The sequence below is a fragment of the Lissotriton helveticus genome, chromosome 3_2 (assembly GCF_964261635.1).
Source record: "Lissotriton helveticus chromosome 3_2, aLisHel1.1, whole genome shotgun sequence".
In the NCBI taxonomy this organism is placed as follows: domain Eukaryota; kingdom Metazoa; phylum Chordata; class Amphibia; order Caudata; family Salamandridae; genus Lissotriton; species Lissotriton helveticus.
In genome coordinates this window covers 193,800,615-193,828,530 of record NC_136062.1, presented here as the reverse complement: position 1 = coordinate 193,828,530, position 27,916 = coordinate 193,800,615, and the positions used below count along the sequence as shown (strand labels likewise).

At 44.0% G+C, this 27,916-nt stretch overlaps 1 protein-coding gene across 4 annotated transcripts in view; it reads left to right on the top strand.

Annotated features, from left to right (window-relative positions):
• LOC144826567 (uncharacterized) overlaps positions 1-27,916 on the top strand; it is a 225,221-nt gene that overhangs the window by 118,563 nt on the left and 78,742 nt on the right. For 3 of the 4 annotated variants that reach the window (XR_013609855.1, XR_013609856.1, XM_078685047.1), the window contains one exon: positions 19,711-19,835. Coding sequence is in view for 1 of the 4 variants with exons in the window: in XM_078685047.1 (XP_078541173.1) it covers positions 19,711-19,835 (125 nt within the window). In the remaining 3 variants the exon portion in view is untranslated. Of the gene's footprint in view, positions 1-19,710; positions 22,467-27,916 lie in introns of those variants that run through there. The other variant, XR_013609854.1, reaches the window with a different exon arrangement.

Sequence of the window (27,916 nt, the reverse complement as noted above, 5' to 3'; positions counted from 1 at the left end):
GGTACGCGGTGAACAAACACAATGAACGGATGGGCTCCAGAAGCTTTTAAGGATTACAAATCCCATCTTGTCACCAATATGTAGTGGAGACTGCAGCTTGAAGATTCCAAGCAACTCCAGCAAGTTGGTGTTGATCTTTATTAATTACAAGAGAAAAACGTTGGAGCCCATCTTCTTGCATCCTTCTAGTCCTGTGGTTCTGTCGTAACTGCCCGAACAAACAGCTCAAGAATACTCGCAAGAGCAAAGAACATGGAACCACACTCGGAAAATGCTAACCAGAGCGTGAGTACACGCGACAGCACAACAATGAATAACATGGCATTGAACATGGCAATCAAAAGTAAACAGGGAAAGAAAACACATAATGCAACTGTGGAATACCAGAGTGTGTCGCCCATTGCAGACACCAGGGAAGCTGGTGCTTGCGCAAGAGGAATGCTATTATTTTATTTTTTAGCTTGGGAAAAGCTTCCAGAGAAGCACAACGCTTTTTTGTTTATAAATGATGATCAGCGCGCAAAGTAAAAGTAAAACAAGCCAATGGCCGAGCTTTACTTTCACTGCATCAGTTAATGGTGGCATATCTCAGCCCCCGGAGCACTGATTGCTTTGGGTGAGGTATTATTGGAAAGAGGAGACAGTCCACTAGACACAAGAGAAATAAAAAAGTAAATATTAGTGGTTTGCCACAATGGCCATGGCCAGATGCCCGTCCCAAAAAGACGAAGAAAGTCTTTCTGCTCCCACACCCTGGAGTTGGAGGGCCAGAAGGGGGCTCTTACCCCAATCTCTCCCCCGTGGGGACAGGGGGCAGAAAACCGACTAGACAACAGGGGTTTTTAAAAAATATATAGGGGTAGGGGTTGCCATGGACCCATCCCAATAAGGGCTCAACAGTACAATATTTCTGTACCCCCAGGGAGTGGGGCGAATTGGGGACAATTACCCCCAATCTATGCCTCGGAGGGGGCAGAAAGCCCATTAGACACCAGGGATAAGTATTTGAACAAAAACATAAGAGTGGGGACTGCCCGCCATGGGCCATGCCCCAACCCCAAAATGGCGCAAACTGTCTTTCTGCACATACCTATGGGGCAGAGTGGGCAATTATCCCCAAGTCTGCCCCCAGAGAGTCAAAAGGCGCACTAGACACCAGGGACTGCATATATGCAGTATTTTGTTTTTGGGGAGCGCCCCCAACCTAGGGCCCAGTAGGCTTTCTGCCCTCCTCAGGGGTCGATAGGGACATTCTCCCCCAATCTGTCCTCCCCGGAGGTGTACACAAAGCTCACTACACACCAGGGACTTGTCGACTGCATATATGTAGTACATTTTTGGAGAGAGAGGGGCCCACTGGGCATGGGCTAGTCTCGCCTCTCCATCCCAGGGACCAATTTAACTAACTGAACCCCCTAGGGGGTGGACAGGGGTATTCACCCCCAATCACACTCCCACTCTACCCTTGGGCGTACAGAATTCCCACTAGGCACCAAGCACTGCATTTATGCAGTAATTTCTGGGGTGAGGGAGCAGCCTGCCTTGGCATGGGCATGTGTTCCCCACCCACCCTGGGGCTCAATAGACTTTCTGCTCTCCTTGGGGGGTGGATAGGAGTGCTCATCTAGAAAGCCCACTAGACACCAGGGATTTCAAAATAGTGCAAAAACATACAAAAGAATGGGGTGGCCTTCCCTGGCATTGAGATATATTACCGCCCCAGCATGGGCTGCCGCGACTTTCTGCCACCTGGGAACAGATAGGACAGGAGGCATTTACGAACCGGAGAGGTTCCCCCTCTTCCCAAATCTTCCCCATGGAGGAGGAGAAAGCACACTAGACCCCATGGAATTAGCATTTTGGGTAAAATAAGGATTTTAGGGTATTGCACTCTGGCATTGACTATGCCCCTACCCCAAAAAGGACTAACCAGTCTTTCTGTCAGCCTCACTCCTAAAGCCACAACAGTCGTTCTGCTCCACTGTGAACTACAACATACCATCCCAATGGCAAGCAAGAGAACATTTGATTCTTTTGGGTGTTTTTACATGCAGGCCGAGCCAGTGGGGCTAAATCCCAATATCGTCCTACTTGCCGTGGTGAATGGCTGCACTCTTTGGGTTTGGGTAGGCTTTCACAGTGGGGACACTATCAGACCCAGATATTTCTGAAAACTAGACATCACGGTATTCCAGGATGCTATGCCTTGCATTGATCCCATGATGCTGTCTTACCAACTGTGCTCTGGATACCTCAAGCTGTCTAAAATCACACATTTTCAATGCAATTATGTGATGTAAACTTCTGGAATATACTGAGATGCACTAAATCCCTGGTGCCCAGGATCCGCAAACTGTTCTTCTAAAAACACTACCTTTCTTGTGTGGGTTGACTAGCATCCACAACAGGAAAAGCTCCAAAACGTAATGTGGAGACATCAACATTTCTTGTCTCATTAATAAGTAATTATTTTATATTTGCATTGCATTAAACACAGTATAAAATAGACTGATACAAAATGTGTAAATAGCTTTGTGATAAAATGGTGCTTCCAAAATGTAGATCTTAGCAATACCAGGGCATTTGTAGTGCAATTTTGTTTTACATAACTGTCCCTTCAATACCTCCTTAGGGGTACTAAGGGCTGTGTAAATAGTTAAGATTAAAAACAAGCACTTCACAGTCCAGTTGTTAACTCTTACCACTACCACTCAAAAAAACCCAAATCTTTGTTATCACGAAGGTTGAAGTGATTCACTGGGTCCCAAGCACCCTTTCCACTTGCAGATTAACTTATAGGGCACAGTTGCATTTCTTTCAGGCGACCAGGCACCTTGGCATGAAACCTTTACACAGCACATGAGACTCAGATGAAGCATTTTAACGAGCAAAACTAGCTGTCCTAGGAGGGCTGTGTTTTTCCAAAACTAAAACAAACGTTTTGGAATCCAGGCACAACAGTGAGGGTGGGGAATGGGTGACCCCCTTCCCAGGACTCACGGCCCTCCTGGGTGGTCGCGCCTCACACATTGAAGATGTCTGGATTGTGCCCAGGGGTCTGTTGGGGCTCTGGAGTGGGTGAATCTCATGATGGATGCTGTTTCCTTCTTGGTGAGGATGTTCCACGAGGTGAACTGATGTGGTTGTGTGTACGTAGGCGGTTGATGCTGTCCTCGGCAGGAGTTTGGGATGCAAAATCTTGGTAGATGGTGTTGGTTTTCTTGTGAAAAAAAAACATGGGTGTTATGTTTCAAAAAGCTACCTCAATATAGGCTCAGGTAGTCCCCTACCATTACACTACATAACGGTTCTTGGGACATTTTTACCTAGTTACGGAACTGCTAATAGGACTTGGGGTTTTCCCTGAAAACTAGCCTCATCCATTATGCATGAGGATTCTTGGAAACTCAGCAGGACTAACATCTCCTACATAATAACTATGTGTAAGGGTCATTCCTTCCATCATCCTAAGTCCGGCATGACACAGCAAGGAAGAACCCCTGAGGGTACCACTTTGGGTATATAAACACCATATCTTGTTGAGGTAGTCAGAGGAGAAAGGGACTTCCATGCTGTGACACTGACGCGAGACGCTGAGGCTCCTGCACGCAGACACTCCAGCTCGCAGTCGCCTCACATCCCTTGCAGGCTGTCCATCTTGAGACCAAGACAGTGTCCCACAGTCTCTCACTTCAGGTAACAGGATTAACGTTATCCTAGGGGGATTCTTGGCTTTTACACCTACATACATGCTAGGTACACTTAGGTACATCTAGTTAGGGTTGCATCGTAGGAGTACGCTTTTATTACTGTCATGTATTTTATATACTTGCCTATATTCATTGTTTTAGCACAATGGTAGAAATCTACCATCCTTTTACTCTGTTAGTGCTTCATCATTTATATCGGTTTCTGTCTAATGGTTGTTTCAGCACACCTATTTTATACTAGAATGACGCTGGCTCACTAAATGCTAATTGGAAAATGTCCTCACCATTTATTCTGTGTATCTCTCCGAGGCAAAGTGAGCACGAGTGACTGAGCGGAAGGTATCGCACTATTTCGACGATCCTGAGGGATCCGGTTTGTCATGTTTGATAGTTTCCAAGAACTATTCTCTCCTTGGTAAGAGGGGTTTTAATGGCACTGTGAGCTAGCTGGTATACAGGCTAACATACTCGGTAGGGGTGTCTAGAATCACCCGGACACCAGTCCTACAGTCTATGTTGTCTAAATGCGCAGATCCGATATAGGTTTATAGGAAATACACGACAGGGGTGGGTGGCCAGGTCTCAATAGTGGAATCCCCAACGCCTCACAGGTAGAGGCTTGTAAGCGGCCCAGGGTCAGTGCAGCTTCATATCACTCCACCAATTTGGGGACAAGGGCATCAAGATACATGGCCTAAAGCACCACGTGAGCCCATCTGCCCCATCACCTTCCTCCGGGCCATATTCTTCACCGCAGCTTTAATCGCCGGAAGTGTTTATCACTCCCTAACACCTCAGCCTCCTCCCAGGTATTTGTCGGGAGGGCCATTGTGTTAAAAAAACATCCACCCCCGACAGCCCTTGATCAGAGGTCCCAGCATACAGAGAGGTATAATACTCTCCAATCCTCTGCTTAATGCCATGCTGCCATTAATTTGCCCACAGTGCTCTGACTCGGGTACCAAAATCATGAAGCCCTTCATGGAAGAGCTAGCTAGCCACATCAGTAGAGACCCTGCTTTGTCCCTCTCTGCATGCACCCTGACCACATACTCCTGGTAGTCTAAGCAACTGAGCTTTTCAACATGTCTTCCCAGTGCTTCCTTTGTGTCCAACAGCATCTACTGTGAAGCCAGGTTCTCCAGACTGGCCTTCACCAAGTCTTGCAGCACCGCTTCCTGAATCTCAACTTCTTGCAACAAAGTTTGCCATACTACCACCTCCTCTGCAATACAGTGTCCCTGCATCACAACTTTAAAAGCGTCCCACTCAAGCTGCAGTGTGGAATCCATGGCAGTGTTACCCTCAAAGTATTGCCTCATGCCCTCCTCAATTGACTGTTGAAACACCGGGCCCTCAAGTGCCTCGACCTTCAAACGCCAATCTGGGATGTGGGGGCGTGCCAGCTCCCATTTCAAGGAAAGCAAAATCGGGTTATGATCGGAGAGCAATCTGGCCAGATACTCAACATGCTGCAAAGCCATATGCACCCTGTGGACACAAAGAAATGTATTGAAATGGGCATGCAACTCATGCATACATGAAAAAAATAGTAGTCCCTGTCTTTCAGGTGAGTGCACCTCCACAAATCAACGCACTGGAGCTTGCAACCAGGGAGTTGCATACAGGTGGATGGAATCTATGCAGCACCGAGTCTGCAATTCTATTGAAATGTCCTCCCAGAAGTACAGCTTGCAGTATGTAGGTGCCGGGACCATGGATAACTCGTCCAGAAACCCTGCTTGGTCCATAATAGTGGCATAGATACTGACCACAGCCAAGTTCAATACAGCAAGCCTGTCTATGAACATTACATACCTCACAGCTGGGTCCACTAGCTCCTCAGTCATCCGAAAAGGAACCCGGTCGTATCCACAAGAGTACCCCATTGCAAATGCCAATTACGCAGTAGCGTAGGAATGACCCCGCCAGCATTTATGAAATGCCAACCCTCCAGCAGCAGTTAAATGGGTTTCCTGCAGAAGGGCAATATGAACACCCTGCCTCTTGAGATCGGCATACTCTTTGTAATGACCAAGCATATTATTAAGCCCCCGGACATTCCAGCATATAAACTTATTCATCATGAAGGCAGCCATAGTTGGACAAAATGTAGGGAGCCCAACGGCCAGGCAGGGCAACCTGCCAGTCCCCAGGCCTTATGTGGCCAGGACCACCATGGCTCAGGGATAACACAGGCATGGCCAATCCAACAAAAACTCCCCCAACTCCCCAACCCCAGGACAACAAGGATACATCTCCACTTCCACACCAGCAAGTCAAAGACACATGTAAACACCACCCACGTACAAGAAGTAGGGAAGGTACGCCAACCCTGGTACCGCCCAGTGTCACATCCTACCATCCAGTCAGAAGCAGGCGAATGTGTGGTATTCCTCATTACCTTGTTGTATTAGTAATCACAGCTATTTTCTGAACAGGCACAGCTTTGGGTGTCTCTATGAGGTCATATCCTGTGGGTTCCCATAGTGATGGAATGTGTTCACTTGAATGTACCTGGCAGTTGAAAGAGCTCCTGCTGATGGATGCCTGGGATCTTCTGTGAATAAAGGTACCTGAACATTCAACTGCCTTCCTGGCTCTTTGTGCCTCTATACTTCATCAAAACTTAAATTACTACACTAGCGTAGTTGGCAGCCTCAGAAGATCTCAACACCAACGAACCATTTTGGGTGAGATCGCTTCAATTGCCCTCCTAGCTCTCATCTATTTGTTCTGAGAATCCTCTATTCATTTACAAGCTCTACATTTATTAACAATTGACCATAATTTACTCGTGGTATAGAGCGTGCTTCTTTAGGGTAATTGTGCTCTGTTTGCCAACAGCAAAAAGAACAATTGATAGACAGAATGCAGAACAATGTCATACATTCACCCCAGTACAGAGATCTGAGCCTAAATCCATTGTTTTTTTGCTCACCATGCCATTCCAGTTTGGACCGAGCCATATGCAAATCAGTCCTGACCCTGCGCCCAATGGGAACAGTCCAGCCCGAACTGCCAGGCCAGGTTCTCCCTGGACTGGAAAGAAGCATCCTAGGACTGGTTTGGTGTGTCTTTTGCTGTTTGCCAACTGTTCTGTGGAGTGAGAATTTGTTTTTAAATATCCCATTCGCACCCGTCACAGGTACTTGACTATTTCTTGTGCTGACTTTTGTTGACTGCAATGTGGGATTAGTATTCGTTGTTTTTGTGTTTTGACCAACATATGACAGTGTCATAAGTTGATCACATCAAGGTGATTTGGGAGTCATCTTGAATCCTAGTGGTCCGGTTCCTATCCTTTTAAAGGACAGAGACATGATGTGTCCTGTAGGTGTGTCGGATGATTCAGATTTGGTGATGCGGATGAGAAAAGAGTCCCCACAAGTTTTTAAGGAGGAATTGGAATGTCTAGTGGATTGCGAACATGAAATTCGGTTAGTAGCGCATGCGCAACATGTATACTGCAAGGTGAGAAACGTGCCCACTGCTGTTTGTGACAAGATGTGTGCTGAGACTGAAAAACTGAAAGGAGGTGGTATCATAGAGGAGGTTTAGGGCACTGAGTGGCTTGCGGCTGTTGTAGCCGCCAGGAAGGCCAATGGTAGTCTACACCTCTGGTTGGATTTAAGACATCTCAACAAGTGTGTGATTGTTGATAAATATCCTCTGCCCAACATAACCGAACTGGTTCTATTGCTGGGTGGTGCTACAGTTTTTAGCACCATTGATCTTTCCTCGGCGTACCACCAGATCAAGTTAAAAGAGTAGTCTATGGATTTAACGGCTTTTGTGACTCCCTTTGGGACCTTCAGATTTCTCCAGATGATGAAGTTAGCTTTGTGTGCCTGGTTGATTGCAAAACCATTTCTTTTTAACTTTTTTTAATTGTATTTTTCAAGAAATATTACAACCAAGCAGTGATTGAAAAGCATGTAGCCCATGAGTTGCCGGACCAAAAGCATTATTTTGACAAATAGAAAACATTTCCTGTCAATCTACAAGCATAAAAAGAGAACAAAAAGTCAAAGGAGACCCAAATACAGTGGATCAATGTACAAATAATGTCCTGGCAACATTGACAGTACAGCAATGATCTCGCCCATCACTACTTTTACAGTTCCTGAATTTTACTCAACGTAGGGTTGACACTAGAAAACACTTATCTCCCAGTTCTATAGACAGGTACCTATGTCCCATAGGTAGGTATGTCTGCTTCATTCGTTGTCTATGGAGTGTGCTTGTAAATAGCTTTTGAGAGGTTGCCAAATATCACATGGGCATGACATGACAGGCAGGAGTGAGGCATATATATCACTCGAATATATGATGATACAACGCGTTCCATTCCAACGCAGTATGTTACATCGCAGATTTTACTTCCCAAGTCGTTACAACTTGCGCTGGGGGCGCTGGACTTTGGAATAGTATGATTTACTATTCCAACACCAGTCTGTGTGGACAGTACGGAAGGTGTTGGAATAGTATAACATACTATTCCTTAGTGTACAGCGCCATCCTGCGCAAGTCGTAACCACTTGCATTGTGAAAACTGCGATGTATACGTATCTCGTTGAAACTGTTTTATGATAAAGGATGTCTCCCACATCACTCATAGTATCACAGTAAGTGAGATCACAAAGCGACACCTGCACTGACGCTGTTTGTGCCCTGCCCCAATGTAATGAAACCTGTGGCTTGGCTATCAATAAGGCAATAGCAATGAATTGTCTAATGCTTCTCTTGAATGGTTTGACATACCCCAAAAGGGCCGTCAACAGTTTGAAGGGTATAGTGTGTTCCACCATGGCACACAAATGTCTAAAAATATCCTCCCAGTAGGTTTTTACATGGGTACAGTCTCAAGCCAGATGTGAGAAGTCTGCATCAGGAGTACCACGTCTCATACAAACATTGGACATTGCTGAATTAATTTTGGATAATAGTTTTAGAGTAACGTAAACCCTGTGGAGATATTTAAAGTGCAACAATTTATGTCTGTAATTACAAAGACGTATCGTATCTGAGAACAACAATAATGCCATATATCATCAGTGATAATGATACCCAATTCCTGCTCCCAGGATGTGCGTGCTTCAATGCCCACAGGTGGGCAAAGGGAGAGAGATAAGTGCTAAATGCGAGAAACTAGGTGAGTACTGTCCAGCAAGGTTAAGACGAGTGTGAGTGGTGGGAATTCATCCGGTTCAAATGACTTGTCTGGTAATGTCTTTAATAATGAACTACGAACTCTGTAGAGCAAGAAATTGTCCATGTGCGTGGTAGCCCCACGTTCAGCCAACTCGGTGGTCGAGCATGGTCTGGAGTCACAGGACGGGTCGCCCAGCTTAAATAGTCTGTGTTTAAGTAGTGTTCTCTTAGTGAGCGTTTCTGTAGTGGGGGCTATTGACGGGTTATCTTCCAATGGTAAATGCGGGGAGTATAATGATGTGTAGTGTAAATACCCCCGCAATTTAGTCCATGCCCAACATGTTGTGGGGACTGTTTGAATTTCTGTGGGGCATCGCGGAAGACCCTGGGGCAATAATGTCGATAATGAGTGGGGGTATATCTGTGATCTGTCAGGTTTGAGATATTGCAGTTGGCCATCTGGGTGGAAGTAAAGGGGACTTGAACAGTCAAATAGTAAAGAGGCCGGGGGTTGTCCTTCGTGTCGTATGCTGACGACACCCAGCTGGTGATCGCCTTCTCCAAAAAATGCAGTACTAACCTGTAGAACTTCAAGAAGGACTTATCGATTATCTCGGACTGGATGAAGGCTAATTGCCTTCAACTAAATGCCAGCAAGTCCGAGATTCTATTGTATGGGAAGGACCAGGGACTCTGGTCAGAGCAATGGTGGCCTGATCATCTGAAACCCGCGCCGATGCCGAAGGAGACGGTGAAGAACCTGGGTGTTTGGTTCGATACCGGACTAACATTCGATATGCAGACAAAAGCTGTAGCTGCAGCCTGCTTTGGGCTTCTGAGAGGACTGAGGCCTTTGCTTGGCTTCTTCCCTCCCAGAGTACGCCAGACCATCCTGCAGGCTTCTATCCTTGTGAGGCTTGATTTTGGCAATGCCTTATATCTAGGTGCCAATAAAGCTAGCATCAAGCGCCTGCAGAGGGTCCAGAACGCAGCCGCACATATGTTAGTGGCACTCCCAAGATCTCATTCAGTGGCCCGGGTACTTTTGAAGCTACACTGGTTGCCAATCGAAGCCCGCATTCAGTTTAAGGCGCTATGCATTGCGCACAAAATTCTGCGGCTCCAAGCCCCTGTGGGGTTATTGGGTCTAATAATGCCATACTTGCCTAGTCGCGCTCTGCGTTCGGCTAATCAAGGTCAGTCTGTGTCCCTCGAGTTAAGAAAGCGAGGGCAGGGGGTCGTTCGTTTGGCCTCTTGGCTGCCAAACTGTGGAACTCCCTTCCAGCAAGCATTCGAGCCACCTCCAACCTTCTGACGTTTCGAAAATCCTTGAAGACCTGGCTGTTCTCTACTATGTGATATCTGTTCGCTCGTTGTGTTTCCCTGTTCTTGTCTGGTTTCTGGTTGCGCTGGGACGCCTCATCGCTGAGGCAGCCATGCGCATTACAAATCCTGTAATAAATAAATAAATAAATAAATAAGATAGAAGTCAGGGACCCCATAGCCCCCTTTTTCAAATTGCATGGTTAATGTGGCCCAACTCACTCTTGATTGTTTCCACGCCCACATTAGTCATATTAACAATGAACGGAGAGTAGTAAAGAAAGTCACTGTTAAAGTTATAGGGATATTTTTTAAAAAGTACAAAAAACGTGGTAGTACCACCATCTTTATTGTAGCACTCCTACCTGCTATAGAAAGCACCAGCTTAAAGTACATTTAAGATCACATGTAGTAGTGGCAGAGGTCAAGGAGAGTATTTCCAACTTGGTCCAGTTAATGACCAAGCCCAAATACACACCAAAACAGACCACCTCCCGTAAACGAGGGGGCAAATTCTCAGCGGGCTTACACACAAACAACATCACGTCATCTGCATAAAAAGATGCAATGAGCTGGCCTGTATGTAGCTGCAAGCCACGGTGTAAATGCCATTCCTGAATATGACGAGCAAGCGGGTCCATAGCTATTATAAATAGTAGGGGTGAGAGCAGGCATCCCTGCCTAGTGCCTCAAGTTAAACCAAATTGTGGTGTGATCATAGCATTTAATTTCAATTGGGCAACTGGGGAAGAATATAATAAATGAACCAAATTTAAAAAGCCAATAAGGACTCCAAATTTTTGCATAACAGCATTCAGAAAGGGCCATTCCAATGAATCAAAAGCGTTCTCGGCATCCAGCATCACTGCGGCTGCCTGTAGGATAGGTTCTGGTTTATTACCAAGAAAACTGCGCATAAGTTTAGCGTCGTAGAATCCGCCTGAAAGGGGCAAACTGTGGTGTCAACCAGTAATGCCAGTCGGGTGGCAATTATTTTAGCCAGGATGTTCTAGTCGTGGTTTAGTGGTGATAATGGCCTATAGGACTGGCACTTAGGGGAGGATTTGCCAGGTTTAAGTAGCAGTGTGATAATGGCTTTGCGCATTGTCGGTGAGAGGGAACCACTCTGTAATGCCTTGTCGTATACTTCCAGGAGGCGGGGAGCTAGCTCATGTTGGTAGGCCTTTTAAAACTCCCCAGAAAGTCCATCAGACCCAGGGGCGTGACAGCTAGCTAGATCCTTTATTGCCTGTTTGATTTTGTCAGCGTCAATTGGGGCAGCTACAAAATCTCTTGTAAATAGTGATGTCGGTCCCTTTCATCAGTGAGTCTCCCGAGTCAATGTCTAATTGCATGACAAATGCAGCCTGGTATTGCGGCCTAAGAAGGTGTGCAAGTGTTCTCCCGGGTCTCTCCGCCTCCCCGTACACTCGCACTCTGGCATATTTTCCCATATATTTAACTTCACTGACTGCAGTCTCATTGAATTCAGTCATTAAAGCAGAACGATCTTAAAGCACTGCTAATGTCGGGGTGTTTTGCATAAGAGCATCTATATCTTTTAGTTTCTGCTCAATTCTTTTCAATTCGTCCTGATGGAGTGCAAGACTCCGGCATGTTTTGAAAAACATACACCTCGGACAAATGCCTTTAAGGTGTCCCAAAGTGTAAGTTGTAACTCTACGGAGCCTTTGTTCAATTTCATGAATTCTGCAATAGCATCACTCACTTCACTATGGAATACTGAGTCTAGCAAAGCATTTGCAGGGAACCTCCACAGGGGCCGTTCGTTTGGGAATCGATGGGAAAGCCACTATCAGTAAAACTGGGGAATGATCGGAAATAGTGTGGGTGAAATATTAAACCTTCTGTACTTCTATCAGCAACTGTGGCGTGAGGTACCAATGGTCGAGACAGGACCAAATTCCATGTGGGGCTAAATAAAAGGAGTAATTTTAAAAACCAGGGTAGTTAATGCACCAAGGGTCCACCAACAAGGCTGATCGCAGTAATGCAAGAAGGTCTCTAGTGGCTTGCGGTTTTGTGTCACGGCCCGGCCCATTAGTCTCAGTGGTAGGGTCTAACGTGAGATTGAAATCCCCTCCCATTAGTATAGTGTCCGAATTAAGTTGATCAACCTGTAATGCTATTGTGGAGAAAAAAATCAGGTGTGTCCACATTTCGAGCATATACATTAACAAGAAGTACATGCATGCACCCAAGCGATCCCTGAACTAATAGGAATCTACCTTCCGGGTCCGTCCTCACATTCCAGGACAAGCATCTAACATGTAAATCAGTAGTGGTAAATTCCCTCGTAATCATACTGTTACTAATAATCGGTTGAATGTGACTGGCAAAAGTGGATTGAAGCTTGTCATGCTGTACTTAGTAGTATGCTCCAAACAAACAAAATGACTAAAGAGAATCAAATGAAAATAAACAACCAAATGCAACCCCTCCCCACCCCACCCCACCCCCATTAAATACTCAAATATATGGCACCCGGTGAATCCCAAGGAAAAAACAGTTAACACAAGGAATAAGGGGGGATGGGGGTAAGGGGGAAAGGTATAGGAGAGGACGTAGGAAATTATCCTGAGGGGAGTACCAACACTCCGGCGGAGCCATCACGAGCAATGATAGTCACTACTAAAGAGACGCCCACTCGGCCAGAGACCACAACTAGTATTTAGGTCTGTGCTCATCATAAAAAGAAATGAGTAGGCGATGACGGGTTGATCGCATTTAAGACAGCTGGCAATTACAGTTCAGAGATGGCAAGCCATGCGTCATTGGTCAGGCAGAAAGGGCAGAGTCCAATGGTCACGGCCTGCCAGTAGATTTTTTTTAAATAGGGTTAATCGTTAGAAGTGAGACGGCCTTCCTTGTACTGCCGCTGCATCGTCTGTCGGTGGTGTTTCCAGAATTTGGCTGCTGCGTCAGGTGTGTCGAAAATATGTGTTTTGTTTCCGATCTGCACCCGGAGTCTGGCTGGGTATAGCATAGCATATCTGATGTTTGCTTTCTGAAGGGAGCCTTTCAGTGTATATGCGGCAAGCTTTCTGTACTAGGGGCGTAAAATCAGGGAACAGCGAGGACCGCATCAGTCTCGGATACGGTGCACCCGGATCTCCATCGTACGGGCACCCCCGCCACCGTTGTTAAGGCCAGCGCCTCATCACATCACAGGCATAATTCTTGCGTTGTGGACTGTTGTTTTACTGGAAGAATATGCTGGCTGGTGGCATTTGCGATGCAATGGCCCCGGAGCTTTCCAGTCAGGCGGCTATCTTAGTCGCCGGCTCGGCCACGCCCTCGCAAAACCATTTCTGAAGATATGTTGCTTAATGCACTGTCTTTGGATTGTGTTCTTAAGGAAGTTATGCATCTGCTGGGGTGTGGTTGGAACTCCAACAAAACGAGTACGGCTGGATGTGAATCCTTTTGGAAAGTTTAGGATGAGTTGAGCGTCAGTAAGGGTTTGCTTTTCAGGGGACTAAATTAATTCCTCCAGAGAAACTGAGGGAAGAGCTGGTTGAACTTGCTCATAGTACTCTCCTTGGAATGTCTAAATGTAAGGAAAGACTACGTTGTTTCTACTGGTGGCCTGGAATGGATACAATTATTGAGAGGCTGGTTAGAGAATGTTCGTTGTGCACACTCAGTGATAAGACTAAACAAACTAGGGTTCAACCCATGGAGGTCAGGAAATTACCAGAGGGTCCCTGGTGTGAGATAACATTGGACATTTTGGGACCAATTCATGGTGAAGGCTTGCAAAGATTTGTTATCATTGTGATTGACATGTTGTCCAGGTAGCCTGAAATGTGTATTTCTAACTCTATTGAAAGCCCAGATGTAATCAAATTCTTAGATGTTCTTTTTGGTCGTGAGGGATTCCCATGGGCCATTCTCACTGATAATGGAGTGCAACTGATCTCTAAAGAGATGAATACGTTTCTGTCAGATAGATCTATTGCCCACAAGAAGTGTTCGCTGTACCATCCAGAGACGAATGGGAAAGTGGAAAGGCTGAACAGAATTCTAAGGAAACAATTGCTTTGGCCAAATCTAATTTTCTTAACTGGAAAGAAGAAATATTAAAGCACTTCAAATATATAGGTTTACTCCTCATTGCTCTGCGGGGAAAACGCCTGTTAATCTCTTTAGGAGTAGGTTGCCAAACACTTTTATGGAACCTCCCTGGGTCAATGAATTTGAATGTGAAATTGGGAAAATATGTCATGATGACAATTAGCGCTTGAGAGAGGAGAAGAAACTTGAGCAACGGCAGAGTTATTTAGATGATAAACATGCTGTAAAAAAATCAATGTACAGGTTGACTGGGTGTGAGTGTTTGATTGATTCAGATGCTCCGTCCATCACCACCACCTTTTGTATCGCAGGTTGGGAATTTGGTCTTGAGCAAGTGTCCAGGATTGGGTGGGGTCATGAAATTCTCTAAAACACATTCTTGTTGTCACGTCCTTTAGCAATGCTGTTCGCACGCACAGCTGTGGGTGTCACTATGAGGTCATATGCTGTGGGTCCCCATAGTGACAGAATGTGGCAGTTGGAAGAGCTCCTGCTGATGGATGGCTGGGATTTTCTGTGAATAAAAGACCTGAACCTTCAACTGCCTTCCTGGCTCTTCGTGCCTCTATACTTCATCAAAACTTAAATTGCTACATGATCACCTATACTCCCAACCAGCACCGAGTCACAAGCAAAGTTGTGAAAGCCACATTCGACCCTGTAGCCCTCAACCACACCTTCACCCACTGTAGTAGCAACCAGCCCCACTCAGAGAAGATCATCCGTAGTGCGGGTGTAATCTGGATCTAAACAGTATCCCAGTTCTGGATAGAGTCTGAGGCTCAGAGTCCCTGTCCTTCATTCCGTCATCTCCTACAGTGGACGGAGGGCTCACCCCCACCACCCTCAAAGACGCCATCCCCGCCACTACTTTCAGTTGCTCATGATAGGCCTGGGTTTTTGAAGGGATCGCCCTGCTATCACTAAGCGCCCACCTTCTGGACGAACTCCAGGAGGGTTTACGACCAGCAGCATTGGGGATATTGGCCGATTACATGTGATGGTCAATCCAGTCTCATAATTCCTGTGGTGACTTGAATTACTGCACCTCATCTCGCAGTCTCACTGGGAAAAGCATTGTATATTGAACCCAGCTGGCAAAGGCTCTTTTTAGCCTACCAAAAAGTGGCCCTTTGCTTCTGAACATCTCTCGTAAAGTCAGGGAATATCATAACCCTGTGGTTGTCAACCATTTGGTACCCTCTTAGCCTGGCATGACTAAAAAAATGATCACATAGCAGTTTGGCCACCACGGTCGTGGGACTGCATCAGGTAGCAGGGGCCAGGACATGGTGTGCTCACTCTAATGCAAAGAAGGGGAAAATACGCTCAAGCGCCAAGTCTGTTTTCAACCATGACTCCAAGAAGGCAAGTATATGTGGCCCCTCGGCCCGTTCCAGCAGGCCTATCACCCTGATGTTGTTTCTCCTGGCCCTGTTTTCAGCATCCTCCGACCTATATTCGACAGTTTAGACTTTCTTCTCCACATCCGCCAGGCGCCCTCACTATGATTCCAACTCTGATGACATCCCCCAAGGTACACTCAGTAGTCGTGACGAGCTCTGATAGCCACAGTTGCTCATCTCTTAGAATTCCCATATCCGACATCATGGTGTCTATTTTCAGTTTGAGGGCCTCTTGTGAGTTTGTGATCGTCTGTAGGTTAGCATCCAGTGTGGCTCCACGTTATCCCCCAGCCAGGGCTGATGCATTCTGGCCATCTATGTCAACATCGCTTGTCACAGAAGTAGTGGGTCGTCGCGTATCCACCGAGACCCTTTTCATAGAGAATTTGCCCATAGCGCAGATTTTCATGGGTGCTGTAGAGCCCTCCACTTCATGCCCACAGGTAACACCAGGCATTCCACCAGCCAGGCACAGCGCCAGAGGAATCAAAAACGGGCCATCCACCAACTGCGGCCACCATCATGTAGGCCGCAGTACTCCACTCTCCTCGTAGTTCTTGAGTCCCCGCCGTCTCGCAGGTCCCGGAACCACCACATGCAGGGCTCACCTTGCCAGTATCCCAGAGCTCACCTCCATCTGCTCAGCCCAGTTTGGCAGCCACAAGGGCCATTTGGTGCCACTCCTGATCCACCTGCTGGCGGCTGTAGCAGCCCCTCCTCTCCACTGCTCCACCCTTGGAATTCACAGGCCGTTGGGTGAATTCACCGCTCCTCTCCGGGATCCAAATCAGTTGCAGGAATGTGTGTGCTCAGGAGATCGCTGTCTGAGCTGCACCTCTCTGTTCATTTACTGCCACCAAAATCACCAGTCAGGTCTGCAGTGCCGCTGCCATTTTGCGAGGCGGGCACTGCGTTTCAGGCCTCAGTCCCCTGGGCCATATTCTGTGCCGGGGGACAGACAGGGCAACAGCACCAGGCTGCTAATATGGGACAAAGACTTCCCACACCCAATATCGGGCTGACCTGCTCAGGATGACAAGAGGATGCCCCTGAAGGTGGTGTTTGGCCAGGAGTGCTGCAGCTTCATCCTACTCCATTTGCATCAGGACATGCCCCTCCAAGATGTTTGATAGTTGCCCATCCATTATGCACATAAGGTAAAACGTTTTCCATAATTAAATAACTCCGGCAAGCCTCGTAACACTCTCTCTCTCTCCAGGACTGGACCCTGACACTGTTTAACAACATCAACTAACGCAACCGCACACTCATCCTCCGAAATACATTCTTGTTCCAGTCTGTTGTTTATGGGTAATTCAGATAAGCAATCATCGCTCACCTTCATACCGCATGCTATATATCACATTTCAAAGTTGTGCTCTGTCGAGTCTGTCTTGAAGAGGCTGCCTCGATACCATTTTACCTAGATGACTTAACATTTTGTGGTCAGTGCACCAGATGAAATGTGTTCCGCAGACATATATTTAGAATTGTTCTATGTCACCACACACATGCCATAGTCTCTCTCTCTATGGTGCTGTACCTTTGTTTTATTCTTTTAGCGATCTTGATGCAAATGTAATGGTATTCTCTGCATTACTCACCCTTTGACACACAGCACCAATACCAATCCCACTGGCATCCACCATTATAGTGCATTTGTATCCCGAGATGAATGTCTTTAAAGCGGAAACATTTGAAAGTATGTTTTTTTTATTTTCTCAGAAACACATAGCAGTTTATTTGTACAATAAACTTTTTCTTTCTTTCACAACATTTTCGTTAGTGAGTCCAAGGTGGTAGCATACCCTTTGACAAAGCGAGAATAATAATCACTAAGACCAATAAATGATTTTAATTGGCCCTTGTCACTTGGACTAAGTATGTCTCTCAAGGCCCCAATAAGACCCTCCAGCACTGATCTTGTCATGTGTCAGAGTCAATCTACCGTCTGAGTAAACTGAGTGCTTTATCTAAAATTCAATTGTGTTCACACTACGTCTTTTGTCATAGATAAATATGACACCCTGAAAGTCTTTTACCCCAGGAACATCTTTGACCAGAAAATATTTTATTTTTAAATACGCTAGCTGCCGAGGCTAAACCAAAAGGTAACCTTGGACACTTATAAGTACCAAAGGGAGTTGTAAACATTGTAAGTTACTGAGATTTCTCCTCTAATGGCACATGGTGATATGCAGACTTTAAATCAATGATACTAAAATAAAATTAAATTATTTGGACATTTGGTAAAGGGTGGCAATCTACCAAAATGTTTTTATTTAAAGAACAAAGGTCTGCCCACGGACACATTTTCACTTTTCCTTCACTATCACAACCACACTTACCCACCACTCAGAAGCATTCACTGGCTCAATTATCTTGCTACTGCATAGTTCTTCGAGATGTTTCTTCATATCATTTCCTACGTGTAGTGGTACATCACATATTTTGTGGGGAATATTAAACACATTTTTCATTAACAGTTTCTTGTGCTCAAATCCTCTGACTACACCACTTTTATCACTAAATGCATCCTCAAGATGTGTTTAGATCATCTGAAGCATTATCAGTGTTTCAGTATTGGCCTTAAGGTGCTACCTAACCTCCCTAGATCGATCAGCCCAATGATGTCTCTACCATTCACACCTTCATATATTTAAGTGAAAAGAACTGTCAGAGAAATTTAGAGTATCTTCGTAAAATCCTAATGGTTCTATGCCATATTTACCATACCCCATTACTTCTGTCAGCATGGTTCAAAATCCTATTAATCCAAAAACGTTTAAAAGTGGATTTAGATAACATAGTTACATGGGACCCTGCATCTGCCACCATACCTAGTTCAATGTTCCTAGTACATTGCAATATGGGCCTTTTTTTTATAACGAATCATATGCTTTTCATTTTCTGCCTAAAAAATTAATATCACTTTTGCGACATTGCCCACCAATGTATGCTCTTCCCTATTATAGATGCTGTACTCTTTTAAACACACATGAAATGTCCCATTTTTAAAATATTTGTTGCATGTTTGTTTTCCTCAAGTCCTGGGCTGTTAACATTGGTACCCACTGAGTGTTAGACCTAACCTATAACAAGTTGCATTACGTGGAAGCGCTTAATAAACACTACTGTGTGTTTTGTTCAATGCTCTGACTCACTACATTCATCCGAAATCACACATAGTAACTCCATACCCTTTGCAACCATAATGGTTTCAAGTATTGCGTTAATGCAACACAAACGATGTTCCTGTATTTTTTTTAAAGCACTGTTTAACACAATTTAGTTTCTTATTTACTGGTTCACACTTCTCAAAATAGCATGTGCTTGGTAAAATTTTCAAGTAACTTACATACTGATCAATGTTCTCACTCATGAATTGTTTAATCCAATAAAAAGTTATACATTCCATAACTTCTCTTGGTTCATCCAAAAAATGCTTGGAATAGCCTCCTTTAAGCTTCGATGTACTCATCACACTTTTCTGAAGTAGTTACTCATAGGTTCTAATTCAGGTAACTTGTGAAAAAAAGGTTGTCCTTCTGTACCCAGGCAGTTGAACAATTCTCCAGTTTTCTAGGTGGTGCCTAATTATTAGAGTCAATAGCCACTATATAGCTTTGGAAAACATGATACCAGTGCTTCCATTGATGTACTGTTTTTCTAGTGTTTTGTAAAAAAAAAACAAAAAACGAGGCCTTCACTAGCCTTGCTATTTTCCGTGGAACAAACTCTTTTTTTACTTTGTTCCAGAGTGTCAAAAGTTATAGCTGCTGCTGGAATATATTTGAGAAACACCACTGTTGTTGGTTATAATTTGGAGAAATGCCATCTGATTCTGTACGATATTGTCAATAATTTATGGGTCTAGTTTTAATATATATCAATAAATCCAAGTTATTTGTTACTGTTATCCAGGAACCAACTGTAGCTATCAGTTAATTGTTTTGTGCAAATAAGATCAATTTACCACTTTTCTTCATCTTGCTTATCGATTTCTCATTTTTTAATAGAGCGATAAACATGTTTCCTGTCACAACAAGAGATGGTTCATTCTGATAGCAAACGAAGATACAAGCAAAGATGGGAGTACATGTGTTATATTCTACGTGCGTTGGCATGATGACGTTGAGGCAAGGTCGGCGTCTTTCACAATCGCATTTACGTTGCCTTCCACATGTGTTTGCATCGCTTCACATAATGTCTAACAAGTCCCAAAAACCAGTGCCTAATCTTTTTGTCAATGTATGATGCAGCCATTTCCTTTCCTGAAGCGTATCCTTTGTCAGGCACGTCTTGTCCAAATGACGCTTTTAGCCAACGCATTCTTGATCGACAGACCAGGCAGAAGGTGCTCGCCAAACTGCCCTCTTACGCTGGGTAGTTTCCTCCGCAAACCACCCCAGCTACTGAGTTTAAGAGTGATGGATTCACAAAACCCGTCACGAATGTGCCTGTTTCTCTAATCCACTCTGTTCCTCCAATCTGTAAAGTAGTGGGCTCTAGGCCCACAGTCATACTTGGAAATGATGCACATGGACTCAGAAGTATGGTTACTGCCTGGAACTGGCCCAGGGCACGTGTGCCCGGCCCCCTTACTTAGCAGGGTCACCCCACTGGTGACGCCTGTGATGGATGAGTTTAGGGTGTATCTGGAGCACATTCATGGAACACTAGAATGTGTCCAGCAGGACACTACACAATCCAGGATTGATCACACGATACACATGAGTGCAGAAAGCATCATTTAATAAAATGAATAATTGTACTAGTAGACCCCATCAGACAACATCCTGCCTTCATGAATTCTGATCTCCGACTGATAACTAGCTGGAGATCTAGACCCAGAGCGCAGAGACAGATATGATCGATGCACAAAGAAAGTTCTTTGCAACAAATTCTATTGTAATCGTAAACAATAGAACTATATATTATATAATTACACTATGTATTATATAATGAATGAGGATGGAACACACTGCTAATTAAACATTTAGGAGTGCCATGAGAGTGCTGCATTGTCACGCGCAAGCTTGTACACACTTCAGGAGGATAAAATATTGTTATGGTTGGTGAGGAAGTGTTGCTAGTCCAGAATGTATTACATTTCCTAAAATCTTCCAAATATGCTCTGTGAGTATCTTTGCCAATAACTGTTGTACTGCCTAATTTGAAAAGAAACACATAGACTAAGCACAGAGGCCGAATATTAAGCACGACTCGCTGTTTTGTGAATTCCCCTTCAGCGTTTCTTTATGTGTAATTAGATAAAGGTGGTTGCACATCATAGTGTCAATCATTATTGGATTGTCGGCATGCTTAACTGTACCAGGCGCCCATTTTGGATACAGTTATCTATGGCCATTACGTGGATCGTCAATGTGAGTAAATCACTGTGGCAAACCATTGTTATTTGAAAAATTTTCTCACAACCATGCTATTTTTACGAAATTTGATAAACTAATGTTGATTTTCTGGCCTTTCAATATTAATGTTGACAGTTTAAGGTGTTTGCTCTACACAGCAGAAAAATGTTTTAAAAATGTAATCCTTTTGTGTTTTCCTTCACTTTTCTACCGATTCTTGACAGTATAGCCAGTGCAAACAATTTGATTCAACCACCTTTTACAATATCTAGGAAAACCTGCCATGTACTGGAAGAAATGGTGTAAGGGCATTTGAAAATGACATGGTGGCAGTGGATTCTACCAAGTTTGAGGCAATGAGGCTTACTTAATACATTACTTTTCAACCATTTGGGTGATGCTGGCCAGCAAGTATTCAATAACTGACCAGAAATTGAATTTTCTTTTTCCACTTTTGAAACTTGGCATCAGTAAAATGAAGCTGCGGTACAGATGGCTAGAAAGTATTCAGGAAAAAAGTCAGTGATCTTACAACAACACTGTTTTTTTCAAATTAAACAGGGACATGCAGAAAATATAGAGGAGAATTCAGCAAAATCACAAATGTTGCCTGTCAAGGGTGAATTTACAAACTGATATTTACTTATGTGACCAATTTATTTTTAATTGTTATTCACGAAAAATACAAGAACGTTTTATCAGGTATGGAAACCCATCCATGAATGAAGTTTTAGACATATTTAATGGCATTGAGCGATCAAAACTTTCTTCAAAATTTTGACTGACGATTGTACAGAATTTCCCGAGTGTGTATGTAATGTGCATGAGGAGTTCGATGACACTGTGTGTGTAATAACAAACAGAACCGTTTGTTAGGAACCAAAGGCAGGAGAATGTGTGGTAACTGTTCCAGACATCCACCTGTCAAAGTTTTAATTGGGGAACAGTGCTTCATGACTGGGGCAAGAGAAGAGATACAGTTTTTACAAACACATAGATACAATATGAAGGTTAGTCATGTTGAAGAAAAACATAAAAATATGTGTCTTAGTAATTTGATTTTGAATGCATAAATATGATGGTAAATGCATGAATGGTTAAGTCACTGGGTGTGACTCCAAAAGGTCTACTTTGTGATGCATTGGTGAGGCCAATGTGAAAGTAATGGCAGACTCTGGATCACCCATTACCATTATAGCAGGTGTAACATTTGAGGAAAAGTGGTCAGATGTTTGTTGCCTAAAAATGTCACCCCCAAAGCTCATGCTGAGTTTGATATTAATATGCTTGGATCATTTCCTGATGTTTTACCACTGAAGACTCGGGAAATGTATTTAAAAAATGTTCTGTTACACCGTTACTTTAGGATGGCACGTTGAAGCTAGAGTGGGAATCGTACTCAAACCGGGTTCAATTGAATCAGTTGTCCTGGGGGATTTTCCAGTGATGTATGTTGAAACCACAAATAAGATATATATTTGGAAACACTTCTAGGTAAGTAAGCAAAAGGTTTTGATGATAAACTTGGAACTGGAAAGGGTTAAACACCAAATTAAACTCAAGGCTGAAGCAAGGCCTATTGTACAGAAATAATACCAGTACCACTCCGTGTTAGGTCCAAATTGAAATCACTCTTGGATTAATTGTGTGATCAACATATAATACAACTAGATGAGTCTTCACAGCGTGTTTCAGCTGCAATTATTACACACAAGAAATCAGTAAGTCTCCATTTGTCAGTGTTCTTTGAAGCAGTGAATTGAAATATTGTTTTTGACTGTCACTCTTTGCCCCTATACAAAAAACCCTATTTTTTTTAATTTTAATATATTTTTATTATTCAAGTTAAGCACACTTTATCCTGTACACGTTAATCTTTAACAACTGCCAATTTCATTAATCCATATTTCACAAATCAGATCTCAGATACATATGCAATACATCATTCATCATGTTGTCATTCCTTTACCTATTTAAATAAAAATAATCAAACATTTTTAACATTTCAATCAATCAAGAAAACAAAGCAAAGAGAAAAAAGAGGAAAAAAATAAAACACCAAAAGGGGGAAATTTTCCTATTGGTCACTACTTTGCATCTCCTTCCATTTACTTAAGGGCTCCCAAATCCTTATACCAAAGCACCTTCCTCTCCTCCCCTTCCGTGCATAGATATTTTTCTCAATATTATATGAATATAACAGATTTGCCAGCCAAATTTGAAATGCTGGGGGATTTTTATCAAGCCAAGCCCTGGCTATTACCAGTCTATAAACAGCCATAGCAACAAATAGGAATTCAGCATGCTGTTCCTGCTCACCCTTACCCACCCCTAGCAGAATCCAAGATGGTGTAAGAGTAATTTGTATATCCAAAGATCTTGTTAGAAACCCCTCTATCCCTTTAATCAATGAGTTTAGTTGAGGGCAAGTGGCAAAGATATGTATGCTATCCGCCTCCAATGAATTACATCGGGGACAGGTAGTTCCTGTATTACCACCCCATTTTGCTATCCTCGCCGGAGTATAATAAAGAAAATATAATGTCTTGTAGTGCTGAGACTGCAGAGGGGCTGCACACAAAATTGTACGTTCTAAATTCAGAGACTCGAGAAATAGAGTGTTTTCATCTCCCAATTTCTCCGCCTATTTCGTGCTAAATTTCTCCAGATCATCCACCCTTCCCTTTATCAAAATTGCATAAAATGACCTAATTGTGCGATCCCCCATCAGCTTAATTTTCTCCATTATTTCATTTTTATCAAAGCCTGCGAGACCTCCCACCTTGTTTTCGAAAAAGCTCCTGATCTGTAGATACTTAAAAAACATCTATTGTCCAGCCCATATGCATCTCGTAGGTCTGAGAACTGTGCAAATCCGTCATGGCAAAACAGGTCACCTATTTGCGTGATCCCCCTTGCTGCCCACTCTGCCATTGTATGATCAGCGAATATTTCAGTGGGGAATGATCTATTGTTAATCAGAGACACATATCTATTGTACCTCCCCATCTTGGCTTTCTTTAGAAAGGCATTCCACACACTTACTGCAGCCAAAACTGTCTTGAACCGAGTTCTCTTAAAATAACCAAAATCAATACAATTTAAAAAACAATTATCAACATTTGCCCCAAGCACAACAGCATAAACCCCAGTGGAAAAGTTATTCACCCTTTCATCGTCATTATTCCCTCCAATTAATCCCTGCATATATTGCAAAACAGATGCCATATAATATAAACGGAAATCTGGTGCACCCCAACCCCCCTTGTCCCTAGGAAGTGTCATAAACCTATAGGCCCTCCGGGTCTTACCGTGTGCCCAGATAAACCTATTGCATATGGCCTCTAGACCATTAAACCAGCTGGCTTCAAACAGGAGAGGAATGGCCCTAAATAGATACAAAAATTTAGGAAGAACCATCATCTTGATGATGTTGGTACACCCTACCAGCGACAGGTGTAGGTTGTTCATCCTCTCTAAATCCGTTTTTACTTGGGCTATTAAGGGTGACATATTGTCTTTTACTATCTTATCTACTTCTGATGTAATCTGCACACCTAGATAGGTTGCCGCCCCCACAACTCTATCATCATTACATACTACAAAGCTGTTTTTAACTATCTGGGTTTTAGTATTATTCAGGCTGTACCCCGAGAATTGCCCAAACCGATTAGCCTCACCTTCTATTGCCTTAATAGCATCTGCAGGATTCGGAGTCAAGATGGCCACATCGTCCGCATATGCCAACGTTTTAATCCGGCATCCATTCAATACTAGTGGTGGAATCTGATCATTACATTCCAACCTGCGTAAGTATGGATCGAGGTACAGCGCAAAAAGCAGGGGAGAAGAGGGACACCCCTGCCTCGTTCCTCTATTGATATTAACTGTGGTTGACTGCCCTCTATTAACCCTTATCTTATCCACCGGGTTTATATACAGTGTCTGCAGGGCCTTAATAAATCCCACCCCTATGCCGCTCCACCTCAAAACTGCCCATAGGTACCCCCAGGAGACCCTATCAAATGCTTTTTCGGCATCTAGAAACAAAGCTGCCATAGGGTCTCCCAGAATACTTGCTGCATCAAATGCCGTAATTACCTGTCTAGTATGTTGAGTCGTTCCTTTACCCGGAATGAACCCATGTTGAGACGGGCTTACCAGTGATTCCACCACTCTTGATAGCCTTTTAGCCAGTATTTTTGAAAATACCTTGACATCCGCGTTCATCAAAGTGATGGGACGATAGGAACCTGGGACAGTTGGAGGTTTTCCTTTCTTGGGTATTACAATGATATCCACCCCACCCCATGACTCTGGGACAAACTCTCCTTTTTGCGCCAATAGCATAACATTGAACATTTCTTTTAAAAGTACTGGTTGAAAAACTTTATAAAATTCGACAGGAATTTGATCCGGACCAGCTGCCTTCCCGGATGGTAAATCCCTCAGAGCCAAGACCAATTCTTCTAACTGGAAAACCTCTTCCAATCCCTCCCTATCCTCCTCCGAGATTTCTGGGGGCACTATCTCTCCTAAATACCTACTCATGTCCTCCTCCCTCCCGGGGCCATCCGCTGTATACAACTCTGTGTAAATTTGTTTAAATACCTCTCTCACCTGTTCGGCTTCCGTTACCATAATACCCTGGGAGTTTTTGATCTCCTTGATGTCAGCCGTCCCTTCCCTTTGCCTAGTACGTATAGCCAATATATGGCCAACTCTCTCACTAAGTTCATACGCTTTTTCCTTGTTTACTAGATACCTCTCTACTGTTTTTTTAGCCATCCCATCCATAGCTTCTGCTTTAAGAGTAATAATTTTCAATAGTAACTGGTCGAGCGAAGATCGTAGTTGTATAGCTATTGCAAGTTCTTCCTCTGTTTTCTTAAGGAACCTCTTAGACTCTTCAGCTTTTACCTTCTCTTTCCTTTGACCCTTAATTACAAAGCTCAAGGTCTCTCCTCTTACTCCAGCTTTAAAAGCATCCCATACTACCCCTGACGCTGCTGTACCTCTATTTATCTCCCATAAATCTTTGATCCAGTTCATCATAGTTTCTCGATATTCCTGATCCTGTAACAATGCTCTTTCAAATGTCCATTGTCTGATCTCTCTTCGTCCTTGCCCAACTCTTAGTGACAAAATTAATGGGCTATGATCCGACATAATTCGTGGTTCTCTTTCTATTCTTGCCCTATCCATCAACCCCCTTGAAATTAGAAAATAATCAAGCCTGACCAATACCTGATGGGGGGCTGAGAAGAAAGTACTCCAGTCTAAATTTGGAAGGCACTTAACCCAGGGGTCTTCTAGAGAGTTGTGAATTGCCATGTCTGCAAGAGCTCTATATGTCCTCTTCTTCCTTCCCAAGTATTTTCTACCAGGGTCTAAAAAACTACTGTCGCTGTCATGCAGGTTAAAATCACCGCAACAAATAATTGGTTCTGGCCATTGTGCCAATTCTGCGTCTAAAAATTGAAACACATCCGGGTCATCCTCTGTGGAACCATAGACTGAAACAATGGTAATAATCTCTTCCTTAATCCTTAGTTCTACTATAACCCACCTTCCCCATTGATCCTCTTTTTTCCTCCTAACCACCACGTCCCGCCTACTGCCTAGTACCGCAACCCCTCTTGTCTTAGTGCCTTGATTAGTCTTTGCTAGTACATTAAAACCAAGCTGTTCCAACAGATATGCCTTAGTGCCTTCAATGTGCGTTTCCTGCAGACAAACTAAATCGAGATGTAGTGATTTAAGCAGCGCAGCCACTTAATTTTTTTTATTAATCTCGTTCAGCCCACAAATATTTATCGAGGCTATCCTACATGCCATCCCATTTCATTCCTTTCTTCATGATTGTACCTGTTAATTTCTAAAAGGTTCACCTCCGCCTCCCCTTCTCTTCTTCTTAACATAATGCATTGCGTATCTTGCTTTTCCAACCCACGTGTGCTGTGTCCACAACCAAATCCTAATTGTAGATTCCTTTTTCTTTTTCCCCCCTGAGTCTCCCCCTCCCCATCCCCCCCCCTTCCTGCTCCGCACCCCCTCCCACCACCCCCTCCTTCCCCCTTACAGGCAAATAGGCCTTGCGACCTATGTGTGGTCGCTTTTAAATTGTGCCCATCGCTTCTCTCTCCTGCCCCCCATTATTCCAATCTATGTGCCTCCCTTAGCTCCCCACATATTATCTACTAATACTCAGAGTGTTCCCCTACTGCCTAATGTTTTTGCTATAAAAGGTCAGCCACACATCAACATTGCCCAGCCCTTAACCCCCCTTCTTGCTCTTTAACTCATCCAAAAATTGCTGGGCTTTTATTTCTGATGTGAACATCCACACCCTTCCTTTCACTATCACCTTAAGTCTAGCCGGAAATAAGAGGTAGGCTTCACAACCCCCAGCTTGAAAGGGTGCAATCATCTGCCTTAGTTTCCATCTGTGCTCTACGGTGACATGGCAGAAGTCGGGCCTGGCAAAGAATGATGTACCCCCCAACGCCCGCCTGCTATCCGGCTTTGCCTTGCCTATGATCTCCTCCCTTAAAAGAAAGTTACCAATGTTGACCAAAATTGCCCGGGGGAGCGCGTTCTGACCTCGACCTTTTTTCACAGTGAAGGGAAACCGATGTGCCCTCTGCACCTCTCTATCCCAATCCCATTGAGATTCTGGAAAGGCCCCTTTTAGCAAATCTACACCAAATTTCCTTATGTCCTCCCCCTCTGCCCCTTCTGCCACACCCAAAATTCTGACATTGTTCCGCCGCTGGTGGTTTTCAAAGTCCTCCATCTTCCAGCTCATGTCCTCCGCGATTTTTTCATGCTCTGTCTTGAATGTCTGCCAGGT